The 15,011-nt window shown below is 46.7% G+C and overlaps 1 protein-coding gene across 1 annotated transcript in view; it reads right to left on the minus strand.

Moving 5' to 3' along the window:
* The window catches only part of ACSBG2 (acyl-CoA synthetase bubblegum family member 2), a 31,739-nt gene extending 17,666 nt beyond the window's left edge, over nt 1-14,073 (minus strand). Inside the window, exons 1-6 of the mRNA XM_068981002.1 lie at nt 14,043-14,073; nt 11,713-11,942; nt 10,715-10,803; nt 9,883-10,003; nt 4,741-4,827; nt 332-481 (exon numbers count right to left, since the gene is read on the minus strand). Of these exons, the coding sequence (XP_068837103.1) occupies nt 332-481; nt 4,741-4,827; nt 9,883-10,003; nt 10,715-10,803; nt 11,713-11,942; nt 14,043-14,058 (693 nt within the window). The 5' untranslated portion in view covers nt 14,059-14,073. The remainder of the gene's footprint in view (nt 1-331; nt 482-4,740; nt 4,828-9,882; nt 10,004-10,714; nt 10,804-11,712; nt 11,943-14,042) is intronic.
* Nucleotides 14,074-15,011: the final 938 nt, after the last annotated feature.

A 15,011-nucleotide genomic window follows, 5' to 3' on the forward strand; every position in this document is an offset into this window, starting at 1 on the left:
AAACAACTCAGGAGGCAGGGACTGTTACATCACACCCATTTTACAGATGAGGAAACCAAGGCTTAGAGATCCTGGATGTGTTGCCCAAGATCATAGAGCCAGGTCTCCTGCAGAGTCCCTGATCTCAACCCCTGCACTATGCTGCCGCGACCTTGGAAGTTTGGCTTAAGTCTCTCTGCCCCACAGATCAAGGTCCCCCATGCCACTGTGCTCCTAAACACCACTGTGCTCCTGTGGGTCAAGAACAAAAGCAGTCTGAAGGCCTCTGCCCCAAGGCATCGAGACCCTGGAGGCTGCAGAGTCCAACCCTGTCAGCAGAGACAGCACTTACATTGTCATGGCTGAGCATCACCCCCTTGGGTTGGCCCGTGGTCCCAGAAGTATAGATGATCACGGCACACTGATTGACCTTCTGGCTTTTTATGATCTGGTCCAGTTGGGCATCGGGAATGCTACTGCCAAGTTCTAGAAAGTCATCCCACTACGGAAAGAAAAGACCAGCAGAGGGTGGCGGCTCAAGGGTGTGAGGGGGCCCCCGGCACACCAGGTGTTCCCCTTCCCCAGTCAGGTCTTGCCTCACCAGCTGGCCTGGAAAGATGATTCCCAGCAGGAGGAAGGGTACTTCATACTAGGCCCTGAGACACCTGCTTCTCCACTTCCTGGGCAGGCTACTCAACAGCTCCGCCTCAGTTTTTCCTCATAGGTAAAATGGGGATGATGTCAAGGCCCAACTCTTTGGGTTGTTTGAAGCAGTAAATGGGTCACTGTGTAAAATGCTTAGAACAGCAGAGTTCAGGATCATTTGTTCTCTGCCTTTCCAGATTCCACTTGGCACCTCAAACTTAGTGACCAGATTGATGGAACTGAAGGCCATCCTGATTGGCTTAAGCTAGAAGGTCCCATCTGCCTGGGCCACAGTGATTGGACTGGTTCTGGACATGTGACCTCAGATGGTCCAATCACAGTGAAGGTCAGGGCTTTGGCTGGAAGTGCTGGGACATGAATGAACATGAGGTAACTTGAGCTGCTGGACTGTCTCAGGACTAGAGGGAAGCAAGGTTAGTGGAGAGCAAAATGGAGCCTGCTAAGTCATTTCAGTTGTGTCTGACTCTTTGTAACCAATGGACTGTAGCCCACCAGTCTCCTCTGTCCATGGGGATTCTCCAGGCATGAATACGGGAGTGGGTTGCCATTTCCTCTCCAGGGGATCTTCCTGACCCAGGGATTGAACCCACGTCTCTTATGTCTCCTGCACTGGCAGGCAGATTCTTTACCACTCTGCCACCAAATGGAGCCTTGGGAATGCTATTTGAGCTCCTGGTTCCAGCTGTGCATGGGTTGTAGTTACATGAGCCAACAGATGATCTTGGAAGCTTACGCCATTTGGGGTTAGGCTATTATCACTTGCAACCAAAGATATCCTTAGTGATAAGACATACATCATCTCCCTCTGGCAGATGGAGAACCTGAGGCTCAGAGGCGGTAAGTTACCTGCCCAGGGTCACACACTAAGTAAAGAGAGGAGCTAGCATTTTAACCCAAGAGTCAAGAGCCTGTGCTTTTAATTACCTTAGAATTTGATGCCTCACAAGGAACTGTGAGGCTGTATGAACCGAATTTCACATAAGAACTGCAAAAATGCTGTCTCTGATCCTCCAGTGGGGCTCTGGAGGAGGACAGTGTCCTGTCTGCAAAATAGAGGGCTCTCCATGTCCTCTAGGAATGTCCAGCATTGCCTGCAACCTGACAGGGCAACGCTGGCCCCATCTAAAAGGGAAGGACCTTTCACCAGAGCATCTCTAACAGGGTGGAGTGATGGTGAGAGGAGCAGTGCACACCGACCTTTGGAGGGACCCTGTCCTTTCTCTGAGAAATGCCTCAAGCCCCCCCCCCAAAAGGATGCTCCCCTAATGGCAGGTGCAGGACCTCATCCTCCCATGGCCACAGATGATGGGATCACATAGACAGTGGACCCAACCCGGTCCAATCCAGTCCTCTATTGGAAATCTGGAATTGGTCCCGAGTCCAGCTCCAGGCATCACCACCTGCCCAGTTAATGGTCGTCTTCTGTCATCCCCTTGCCCTCAAATTTCACCTGCTAATTTCCCAGGCATTTCCTTTTTCTCTCAGTTCTAATGAATGTATTCCTAAACTGAATCTAAAAATAGGAGGTTCTACTCGCCCTGGCAGAGAAGTAGATACCTAATCTGTAGGGGCAATTTTGCCCATCTCCCCACCCTTGGCCAGGTGACCTACGCAGTATCTGAGGATATTTGTGATTGTTTCAACTAGGATGTAGTAGGTGGAGGGAGGCCAGGGTTGCTCCTTAACACCTAAAAATCCACAGGACAGCCCCCACAATAAAGAATTATCCACCCTGAACTCTGCTCAGTGTTATGTGGCAGCTGGATGGGAGGGGAGTTTTGGGGAGAATGGATACATGTTTATGTATGGCTGAGTCCCTTCACTGTTTACCTGAAACTATCACGATATTATTAATCGGCTATATCCTAATACAAAATAGCAAGTTCAAAAGAAAAAAAATATCCACCTCGAATATCCAGTGAGGCTGAGAAACCCTGCTGTAAATACTGTTTCTAACAAAAGGGTTTAACTTACCAGACTTAAGATCTTGTTGCCATGATGGTCACTTTTATTTAACCTCTGAAAGGTCTGTGATTCTGATCAGTGTTCTTACTTACTTAGTTATCATCCTGGTCTTAATATTCTAAGGTTTTCTGAAAGGTACACAAGCTGGCGAGTGTTTTGGCCAGAAAGGATCACTGTCATCTTTCCTCCCACTTGAGTGGAGGGAAAACCAAATAAATTCCATGACATGTTAGGACTTCTGATTTGGATCATGGGTTTGATGGCCTGATCTCAGGAACATTAACAACAGGACCCTGGGTTGGTCCCTCACAGACCTCCTTCCCTGACTTCTGTGAGTTGACTTCTTGTATCCTTAGAAACAAGACCCAAACCCTCTCCTTTGGCTTAAGTGGGTCTCTGTTGCTTGCAGTCAAGCATTTTCTGACTCTAGAAGGCCCTAAGGCAGACTGAATATGCAAAAAAAAAAAAAAAAAAAGAATGTGACATGTATGATGTCACACAGTCTTCAGGGTCCCTGTCCCTCTCTCAGTAAGAGGTGGACTCTGGTCTGCAGCTTGGCCTCGATATGCTACTTCCAAGAATAGGTCATTCAAGGCAGGACAGCTTCTGCCTGGATATTTCTCTCCTCAAAACTTTCTCTCTGGAGACTTTCCCGGTGGTCCAGTGATTAAAGACTCTGAGCTTCCTTCTACTGCAGGGGGTGCAGGTTCCATCCCTGGTCAGGGAACAAAGATCCCCGCCATCCTGCCCAGCATGGCAAAAACAACAACAAAACAAACCAAAAAACATTCTCTGTGGAGATCTGAGCTACCAAACAAGCCCACAGGTCCCAAAGACATCGCAGAAGCAGAAAAAGAGAAAGAAAGGTGCTGGAGGAGTCCCAGGTGCAGAGTCAGGACCAGACTGCAGGCCAGGGGCTTCTCTTTGAGTGCAAACTTTTTAGGGAATTTCCCCTCCAAAAAAGCTTACTATCAAGGTAAATAATATTTCAATGCAATATTTTAAAAGTCAATATCAAAAAGCAAATCTCTGATGGATGAAACATCAAAATTTGAAAACAAAAAAGGCAGGCTCCAACAGGGCTGTTGGTCCAAGCCATAGCAGAAATGGGTGCCCCTGGTATGTGTATTTTTATACATTAAAAATGGCTAATGGTTTTAATAAAGATACTGATGACTTTGCATCTGTGAGAGCCAGGAAAGTAAATTTATAATAAATTCTGACTTGAATATAAATTAAATATTTAAACTTAATGTTGTGAGTTCCAGCACATCTTATTTTCAGTGCTGCAGAATTTTTTCAGTTACGCTGTGTGTGGGCATGCATGCTCTCAGTCTGTCCCACTCTGCGACTCAATGGACTTTAGCCCACCAGTATCCTCTGTCCATGGGATTTTTCCAGGCAAGAACACTGCAGTGGGTTGCCGTTTCCTACTCTAGGGGATCTTCCCCGCCCAGGGATCAAACCCACATTTCCTGCACTGGCAGGCAGATTCTTTACCACTGTGCCACCAAGTAAATCCTCAGTTATGCTAATGCTCTGGAAAAAAAACTAATAATAAAAGGATTGGTACTGTCTTATGCCACCAATTTTGGGGGTGATTTGTTACACATAAATAAATTACCAGAACAGACACCTTCTGGGAAATCAGACCCTTCATGGCACAAAAAAATTCTCTCAAAAGCCTCACCCCCTTCTCTTATGAGGCCTCGCCTTCTCCCTTGCCCACCACTCAATGGGTGGTTGAGTCTCCACCCACTTCTGTGGGCTTCCCTCCTAACTCAGTTGGTAAAGAATCTGCCTGCAATGCAGGAGACACAGGTTCGATTCCTGGGTTGGGAAGATTCCCTGGAGAAGGAAATGGCAACCCATTCAGTATTCTTGCCTGGAAAATCCCACGGACAGAGGAGCCTGGCAGGCTGCAGTCCGTAGGGTCGCAAGGAGTCGGACACGACTTAGCAACTAAACTACCACTACAACTACCCGCTTCTGTTGCTCACGACCCAGTTCCCTTGAGTCCTCACTCATTTCCTTTGTATGGCCCTGCCCTCCCCCTTGCTCACCACCCACTTCCTTTGCCAGTGCCCTCTTTCCCTTTAAGGCCCGGTCCTCTCCTTTGTTGACACTTACAGAGTACAGGTTTTCACATTTGCTGTCGTCCACGGGCGGCTTGTACTGAACGATCGCTTTTAGGGTCTCCATCTTGTTGCTCGGAATCTGAAAAAAAGTTGTGCGTTTGTTGTTCAGTCGCTCAGTCATGTAGGACTCTTTGCAACCTCGCGGACTGTAGCTCGCCAGGCTTCCCTGTCCTTCACTATCACCCTAAGTTTGTTCAAACTCATGTCCATTGAGTCGATGATGCCATCCAACCGTCTCATCCTCTGTAGCCCCCTTCTCCTCTTGCCCTCAATCTTTCCCAGGATCAGGGCCTTTCCAGTGAGTCTGCCCTTTGCATCAGGTGGCCAAAGGATTGGAGCTTCAGCCTCAGCATCAGTCCTTTCAATGAATATTCAGGGTTGGTTTCCTTTAGGATTATCTGGTTTGATCGCAGTCCGAGGGACTCCCAAGAGTCTTCTCAGGCACCACAAATTTGAAAGCATCAATTCTTTGGTCCTCAGCCTTCTTTATGGTCCAATTCTCACATCCATACATGACTACTGGAAAAACAATAGCTTTGACTATACAGACCTTTGTCAGCAAAGTGATGTCTCTGCTTTTTTAATAAGCTGTCTAGGTTTGTCATAGCTTTTCTTCCAAGGAGCAAGCATCTTTTAATTTTATAGCTGCCATCACCATCCCCAGTGATTTTGGAGCCCAAGAAAATAAAGTCTGTCACCCTTTCCATTCTTTCCACACCTATTTGCCATGAAATGATGGGACCGGGTGTCATGATTTTTGTTTTTTGAACATTGTGTTTTAAGCCAGCTTTTTCACTCTCTTTCACTTTCATTAAGAGGCTTTTTGGTTCCTATTCATTTTGTCATTAGGGTGGTGTCATCTGCATATCTGAGGTTATTGATATTTTCCCCAGCAGTCTTGATTCTAGCTTGAGCTTCATCCAGCCTGGCATTTCGCATGATGTACTTGGCATATAAGTTAAATAAGCAAGGTGATAATATACAGCCTTGATGGATTCCTTTCCCAATTTTGAACCAGTCCATTGTTCCATGTCTGATTCTAAACTGTTGCTTCTTGACCTGCATACAGGTTTCTCGGGAGGCAGGTAAGGTGGTCTGGTATTCCTATCACTTTAAGAATTTTCCACAGTTTGTTGTGATCCACACAGTCAAATTTATGCATGGACCTCAGGATAACCTGGCCCAGGAGAGCGTGTCCTAAGCTTTCTCCCACAGGGACCCCTACCTCTTTCCCTTCCCTGCCCACACAGTGAAACTTGGCGCTGTGCCTTGACTGATACTAAGCAACCTGGTCTTAGCACTGCTAAGTTCTTTATGGTTGTTATCAGTAGACCCCAACCATTGAAGAGGGCTGAGGGCAACAACCTCCTGAGTTCTGCTGCGCTGAGTTGTGCCTCTCAGTTGATGAGTCAAAGGACAACCCTCTTGGCTTCTCCTCAAAGGCACCTTGAGCTACGCAGCCAAGATCTAGCCAAACTTCTAGTTGGCATCAGGCCACAGAAATTCTCCATGAAGGTGGCCGGAACCTGGGCAGGTTCAGAACGCTCTATCTAAACCTACAACTCTAAGGTTCAGGGGATTCTTGTCCCCTGCAAGAATCTTGTTGTTCATGCAAGGGGAGGACATTTGTGTCTGTGGCACATTCCTACCAATGCAATGCAGATGTCACTTCCAGCGTCAAGAATGCTGACTATAGCCAAGTCTCTGCCATGGGCTGGAGAGAAAAGATGACAGCAGTGCTTTTCACATCTGGACAAGAGTTTTCCAGAGAGAGAAGGAACAGACATCCAAAAAACCTGAAGCAGGCAGTGGCTGGCATGTTTGAGGGATGTAAAAAGTCCAGGATGATCTGGAGTGAGGGTGGAAGGGAGGAGTCCAGGGCAGGAGGCAGGAAAGGGCGTGAGGGCCAGGAGGCCATGCCCTGGGGAAGGGATGGTGAGGAGTCTGTGGTTTCCTCTGAAGGAAGAAGGAAGGCCTGGAGGGTTACAGGCTGTGAACATCACCAAGAAAGAAAGATTTCCAAGAGGACCTGAACATGCAGTTTGGGAGGAGCCTGGCTCTGAGTCACTCAGAGCAACCAGAACAACAGATCTTCTGCAAACTGCCTCTTTGGTCAGACTCAGTGTCTGTGTGCATGCTCAGTCATATCCGAATCTCCCCACCCCATGGACTGTAGCCCGCCAGGCTCCTCTGTCCATGGGATTCTCTAGGCAAGAATCCCGGAGTAGGTTGCCATTTCCTTCTCCAGGGGATCTTCCCGTCCCAGGGATTGAACTCATGTCTCCTGCATTTGGGGCATTGGCAGACAGATTCTTTACCACTGAGCCACCTGGGAAGTGAAACTAGGAGATGGAAATAATTCAGATACTGCTTTATGCCTATGAGGTTGAAGATACCAGACCAAGGACTAGAAGTCAGAGCAGCGAGGTGGCTGCAGGGGAAGGATGGAACACGAAGCATTTTCTAACAGTGGGAAAACCCAAATCAGAAGCCTGTATTCACGGCAAGGAGGAAAAGGGCCCTACCCTCACTCATCACCAGTCACCTCACAAGCAGTGCATTCTGCTATGAACAGGACAGACAGGACATGAATTGAGTACCAGGAACCAAAGAAGCATGGCTTCAGAAAGCAATTTCAGAAAGTAGAAGTCTAGGGACTTTCCTGGCAGTCCAGTGGTTAAGACTCCACGCTTCCACTGCAGGGGCCACAGGTCTGATGCCTGGTCAGGGAACTAAGATCCCGCATACCACGTGGTGCAGCCAAAAAACAAAACAAAACAGACAACCAGAAAGTAGAAGTCTGTGCTTCGTGAACCAGCTCAGGAGTTAGGTTTGGCATTGAAGGAGGCCTGGTGGCACAAAATGTCCACTTTCACTAAGTCAGGCTGGATTTCACTGAGTCTGGTGAATCTACCCTAGTCTCAGTGAAGTTAATATGTGGGCAAACACCCTTGATGTTCAGAGGATACTGTCTTTGGCACTGATGGCAAGACTTGAATCTCAACTTCAGAAATATGAAACGTCTAACACAGGAGAAATGGAATAGGGTATTAAAGAAACAGTCAGAGGACTTCCTTGATGGTCCAGTTGTTAAGACGCCATACTTCCAATGCACAGGACGTGTGTTTGACCCCTGGTTGGGGAACTAAGATCCCACATGCTTCATGGTGTGGCCAAAAAAAAAGATACAGAAGGAAAGAAGGGAAGAAAGAAATAGTCACAGTGGCTCTTGGGCTGAGCAATAACTCTGGCCGTGGAGGTTCACTCTTCCAAAGGACTTCCCTCCTTTCAGAATACTTCTGTCAAAACCTGGTTCAGACAACTGCAATCATTCAAACACAAATCACGGGAAATGTTTCTCCAGCATCTATACAAAGATAATGCAAGGAGGGAAAAAAAGGAGTAAGAGACGAGTCAGATTTCACTGAGTACAAAAAGTCATCGTAGGATTTCCCTGGTCATACAGTGGAGAAGAATCTGCCTGCCAATGCAGGGGACATGGGTTCAATCCCTGGTCGAGGACGATCCCACACGCTACAGAGCAACTAAGCCTTCACAACTACTGAAGCCTGTGTGACCTAAAGCCCATGCTCCACAACAAGAGAAACCACCACAATGAGAAGCCCTCTCTCTGCAACAAAGAGTAGCCCCCATTGACCACGACTAGAGAAAGCCCACAGCAGCAACGAAGACCCAGCACAACCCAAAAGAAAAATTTTAAAAAGTCACAGCAAAGCAGAGGAAAATTGCCCCCCAAACTTCTAATATAAAATGTAAGATGTAACAAGCTCAATGCAGCTTGAAAGGAAGAACCCAAAGCAAACAGAAAAGCATCTCCCTGGGGGGAGAGCCAGACATCCACCAGAAAGTAGTGAAACAGTGAAGCAGTAGGACTTGGGGAGGAAACAGAAGAGAAACACAAAAGCATTTGAGAAAAGAGGATGAGGAGAAGGCAATGGAAGCCCACTCCAGTGTTCTTGCCTGGAGAATCCCAGGCACGGGGGAGCCTGGTGGGCTGCCGTCTATGGGGTCGGACAGAGTCGGACACGACTGGAGCAACTTAGCAGCAGCAGCAGCAGTATTAAGATCTAACAGTGTTTTGTAACGGAGTAAATGCAGTAACAAACAAAGCCTGTAGCCATCTTACTAAATGGGAGTTTTCTTCCTGTTCTCCTTTCTCTGAGACTCAGTTTCCTCATTTAAAATGGAGACAACAGCTACTTCCCAAGGTTATTGTGAGAATTAAAGCGAATTTGGATTTATTCATGGTGATGGATAGTTAATAACAAAAAAATAAGTCTTCAAAAAAAAAAAAAAAACCCCACTTGTTTAACTCACTCTCTCACTTCCTACTTTATAGACAAAGTAAGACCTAGTAAGTGGTTGTGCAGTGGTAGCCTGGCTGTAGACACACTGGCCAGGGCTCATTTTCCTGAATTCTTATTGATCATTCAGATATTCTAGGTAACTTGGTTTGAGGAGTTGGAAAGTAAATTTTAAACCATGTGATGAACAGACCGGATATATTACTAGACTTACACAAAGTCAAGAAATATTTTGAGATTGTTCATTGGATATCTAGATTATCAGAAGAAAAAAGTCACTGTGCTGTGACTACAAAATTTGATTTTAATTTAAAGGAATACCTTAAAGTATGATTATTAAAAAGCTGTTTCAGCTTGGGGAAAAAAAAAAAAAAGAGGATGATCCTAAGAGATGAAAATTGAAAGCGTGGCAAGGCTCAAGATAACGTTTCTAAGAGAAAACTGATCCACAGTGGACTATACATGAAATAACACAAGTGCATTTTAAAAAACGGAGGCCCAGGGGACTTCTCTGATGATCCAGGGATTGAGACTTCACCTTCCAGTGCAGGGGGTGCAGGTTTGACCCCTGGTCAGGGAGCTAAGATTCCACATACCTCCCTCAGCCAAAAAGAACCAAAACAAAACACAAGCAGTACTGTAACAAATTCAATAAAGACTTTAAAAATGGTCCACATAAAGAAAAATGGAGGCCAAGTAGGAAAAGAATATGCTTTGGAAGTTAAACTCCTCCACTCTGCACACATCCCTTCTCCCTTGGTGATGGGTGCTAGTGGGCGGGGGGTGGGGGGAGTGGGGGCAGTTGTTACCGAAAGGATTTTCTGCAACTGTGCGTTATTTTCCACCAGCAGGATGTTCACTTTGGCATGAGTGATGACATATTCACAGGCGTCCGCGAAGTTGGTGGCATAAATACCAACACAGAAGCCCCTGGGAAAAGAAAACACACGCATGTGTGTGCCCACATACCCGAGTCAAGAACATCCTGGAAGGGCAGGAAAGGGTCTGGGGGTAGGGCCTGCCGGTAGGTTCGGAGTCTGAAGTCCTGCCACCAGCTTCCCTCCCTCCACAACTGGGCAATGACGAAAAGGACAGGAATGACAGCAATGATGGGAGTATGGACTCCTGTGATGTTGCTATGATATGGAGCCCTCACAGTACCCATTTTACAGATAAGGAAACTGAGGCTCAAGGGAGGGAAGTCGCTTGTTCAGGGTCCCATAGTAAATAGGAGGTGTGATTTGGAACCCCCACCCCTCTCCCCAGCCACCTGTTCCCTTCACTCACAACCTTTTCTTTTTGCTTTCGACCATTATGTGGTGGGTTTTTATCTCCCTGCTGCCAGATGACTTCAAGGAGCTTTCCAAGTGCTTATTGGCTGCTTCCCTTAGTGATGTTTCCCTTCTGGTTTCCTGCTCATTTAAAATCTTTCTGTGTGTTTTATTCCTGAGCTGTACAAGTCCTTCGGTGTATTTCAGATGACTGGTGTGTCTGTGTGCGTGTGTATGTGTGTCTATCTCACTGGCTGGCCTAGGGCTCTCTGCTCATATCTCAGTGGAAACCTGTGCGGGTGCCAGGCCCCAGAGCAGCAGCCCCCTACCCCACCCCAGCATTCACAGGGTCCAGGGCCCAGGATCTTACCCTGCGAAGACGGCACCAAGAGCTGCAAGGACCCACTCGATGGAGTTGAAACCAAGGATGCCAACTGAGTGGAATGGCTCCAGGCCCAGCTGGGAAGGCAGAAACAGACGGACAAGCAGAGAATGGAGACACAGGCGAGGTTTGCTTCCAGGTGGGACCCGCTCATTGGCAGAAGGCGGTCTCCAGAGCCCCCAGAAGTCACGTGGGGGAAGAGCCCACATTGAGATGGAAATCCAGAGTGTGATGTTTTTTTGTGACTCTTGAGAGGCTGGTTTGCCTCGCTCTACTTAATACCCTTTTTATTCTAATTTTTATGGATTTTAGTTTTTAATCATTCTAACCAACTTTAGGTGCACAGCTCAGTGGTATTAAGCTCTTTTACCCTAAAAAAATCCCCCAAATCCAGGGGAATTCCCTAGTGGACCAGTGGTTAGGACTCATGCTTTCAGTGCTGAGGGCCCAAGTTCATCCCTGCTGTGGGAACTAAGATCTCGCAAGCCTCACAGTGTGACCCAAAAAAGTACATTCACACTGTTATGCAACCATCCCTACCATCCATCTCTAGAACTTTCTCATCTTCCCAAACTGAAACTCTGTCCCCATGAAACACTGACTTCCCAGCCCCTGGCCCCCACCATCTATTACCCTTCCTGTCTTTGTGGATCTGACTCCTCCAGGGACCTTCCATAGAGGAAGCAACTGAGGCTTCCTGCCGAGAGCTAGCCATGCTTAGACGTGGACCCTCCCGCCTCAGTCAGGCCTTCCAATGATGTAGCCCAGGCTGGTAGCTTGACTACAATCTCATGAGAGATCTTGAACCAGATACATCCACCTCAGTCACTCCATAGAGAGGGGACAAAGATTTGAAAGAAAACTTTCACCAGTTAACCTTCTTTCTTGGGGCGCCTTGTGCATTTTGTCCCATATGTGTTTCCACATAGAAGGAATGATTTAATACGTGATGAACGAAAAAAGGAGTGAGTGAACAGCGCACTCACCTTGAGCATGGCTCTCGCGGTCTTCCGACAAGCCTCGTAGTACTGGTTGTAGTTCAGAACTTCCCACCTTCCATTCTTCTTTGATGCCAGGGCTGGATAAGACCCAAATCGGTTGACTGACTCCCGAAAAAATTCAGGGATGGTCATGGGGCTCTCGTGGCCTGGCCCATGTTTTGATAGCCTCATAAGGACTTCTCCATCTCGGTGAATGGTCCACAGCCTAGGAGTAACTGGAAATAACCGCCAGGGTTGGATGGCATATATTTTATATTCACTTCATACTCAGGAGGCGGGAGGGGGCTCTTTTTTTGATACTGAATGACTCCCACGCTTCGAGTGAAGTCACATGGTCAGTGCTGGTCTACTCAAGCTTCCCTGTTCCTATTTATTTCTTCCTTACCCTCCCCCAACATTCTGTTATGAAAATTTTCAAGCGTACAAAGAGTTGGATTTGTATAGCAAGCGCCTTCTTACTCACCACCAAATCCTACAGCTGGTAGCACATCTAGCCATCCCTCTATTTATCCATCCGTCACGCCATCTTCCTTTCTGACACATGTCAAAGAAAGCTGCATCCATTTCACTCTTCAACATTTGAATCATTTTTTAAAAATTTTATTGAAGTATAGTTGATTTACAATGTTGTGATAATTTATGCTGTACAGCAAAAGTGACTCAGTTATGCACACATATGTTCTTTTCCATTATGGCTTGTCAAGGAATATTGAATAGAGGTCCCTGTGCTATACAGTAGGACCTTGTTTATCCATCCTCTGTATAGTAGTTTGCATCTGCTAATCCCAGACTCCCAGTCCGTGCCTCCCCCACCCCCTTGGCAACCACAAGTTTATTCTCTATGTCTGTGAGTCTGTTTGCTTCACAGATAAGTTCATTTGTGTCTTATTTGAGATTCCACATAGAAGTGATATCATATGGTACTTGTCATTCTCTTTCTGACTTAGTATGATAATATCTATGGCCATTCATAGGTGGTAAATAGCGTTATTTTATTCCTTTTAGAAACATTTGAATCATTTGATGTGAATCAGCCTTTAGCATTTGAATCATTAACTAGAAATATATGTATATACACATATCTGCATTACATATATGATTACGTCTGTACCATAAGTGTAATTACGTATATACTATATATACATATATATAACTACATCTGTACTATATATATAATCATATTCTTATTATATATATTATTGGAGTTCCTGGTGGCTTGGGGTAAAGAACCTGCCTGCCAATGCTGAAGAATCAGGTTCAATCCATAGGTCACAAAGACCCCCTGGAGAAGGAAATGGCAACCCACTCCAGTGTTCTTGCCTGGGAAATCCCGTGGATGGGGGAGCCTTGTGGGGGGGTCACAAAAGATTCAGACACAACTTCGCGATAACAATATATACTATTATATATATAATTATTACATCTGCCACACATATATATACACACACACAATTACATCTGCACTATATGTAATATGTAATGTATAATGTGGCATAATATGTATAATATTAAATGTATATGTGTGTATATATGCTTTACCCACACAGGCACACCACCCTAACATGCTTAGTCACTTAGCCACGTCCAGCTCTTCGTGATCCCATGGACCATAGCCCCCCGCCAGGCTCCTCTGTCCCTCGAATTCTCCAGGCACGAATACCAGAGTGCGTTGCCACGCCCTCCTCCAGGGGACCCTCCTGACCCAGGGATGGAACCCGAGCCTCTTGCGTCTCCTGCATTGGCAGGCGGGTTCTTTACCACTGTGCCACCAGAGAAGCTATAGCGTTGGTGTTAGCCGCTCAGTCGTGCCCGACTCTTTGCCACCCCATGGACTGTAGCCCGCCAGGCTCCTCTGTCCATGGGACTCTCCAGGCAAGAGTACTGGAGTGAGGTGCCATTCCCTTCTCCAGGGGATCTTCCTGACCTAGGGGTCGAACCCAGGTCTCCTGCATTGTAAGCAGATTCTTTACAATTTGAGCTATAGGGAAGACCTTAGAGAAGCCATAGGGATCTTCTATTATTAATTCCCCCCGCCCCCAGTACAAGGGGTACAACCGAGACTTCAAAAGAGCAGGTGACTCGCCCACTGTCACTTGGCTCACAGAGCTCTGCTCCGAACGACGGGGCCCGGCTGTCACTCCCTGTGTCTGCCCCCTCTGCTACCCATCACATGTAGAGACTTGGCCCTCCAGGATCGGGCACCTCAGCCAAGGCCATCAGCTGGGGTGCAGAGTGCCTGTGCCCAACTGTCCAGCCCGGGCTCCTTTATAAACAGTGGTGAATCAGCGCACCTTTCTCTCTCTGGCATATCGTACCTTGTTCTTGGCTCATGTCTACTTTGAGGTCCTCAGCCTTCTCTTCTTGAGTCATCTGGGTTTCAGGCCTTCTGGGTCTACAGAGACCATTCTTCACCGTGCTGCAAGGCACAGAGCAAGAAACTTAGCTTGTGCTACTGAGTTGCTTCTGTCGTGTCCAACTCTGCGGACCCCATGGACTGTAGCCCCTGCCAGGCTCCTCTGTCCATGGGATTCTCCAGGCAAGAATACTGGAGTGGGCTGCCATGCCCTCCTCCAGGGGATCTTCCCGACCCAGGGATCACACCTGTGTCTCTTACATCTGCTGTACTGATGGGTGGGTTCTTTACCACTAGCACCACCTTGGAAGCTCCGGGAACTTAGCAGGGCTGGTAAAGAAGCTGCAGGTCTGAAGCCAGCTCCGGTGTTGATTTAGTCATGTCGCCTAGAAGCCTGGGATTGATTAATCATGCCTGTCCTGGGCCTAGGAGGAGAGGAGCCAGGCCTGCATGCCAGATCATCCAGCAATCGTAAAGTCCAGAGCATGTGCAGTTCTTCGAGTTTCTAGAAGAGTCTCTTGAACAATGAGAATGTAGAGGCTAGATCTATATGTGATCCTACGGGTGAGAGAACATTTTGGAGTTTCCTGAAGAGAAGCAGCTCTCCCAAGAGAGTTCGGTTCTGGTTCGTTTCCTTAAAGACAGTGCAACACAAAAACTCAATAAAGGATAAAACAGTAAATTTTGGCACATAAAAAGTTTTAAGTTTTTCAAACAGCAAAGAATACCATGAACAGAATCAAAAGATCAACAACAAACTGAAAAAAAAATGGGCTACACATATAATCAGTCAAAGCCTGATTTCCTTAATATGTAAAGAATACCAATGAATCAATAAGAAAAAGACCAATAGCCCAATGAGAAAATGGGACAAAATCTCGAATAGATGGTTCTCTGAAAACAGTTTTAACTGACTTTTAAAAAAAGGAAA

Source organism: Capricornis sumatraensis, chromosome 9 (genome assembly GCF_032405125.1).
Source record: "Capricornis sumatraensis isolate serow.1 chromosome 9, serow.2, whole genome shotgun sequence".
Taxonomy (NCBI): Eukaryota; Metazoa; Chordata; class Mammalia; order Artiodactyla; family Bovidae; genus Capricornis; species Capricornis sumatraensis.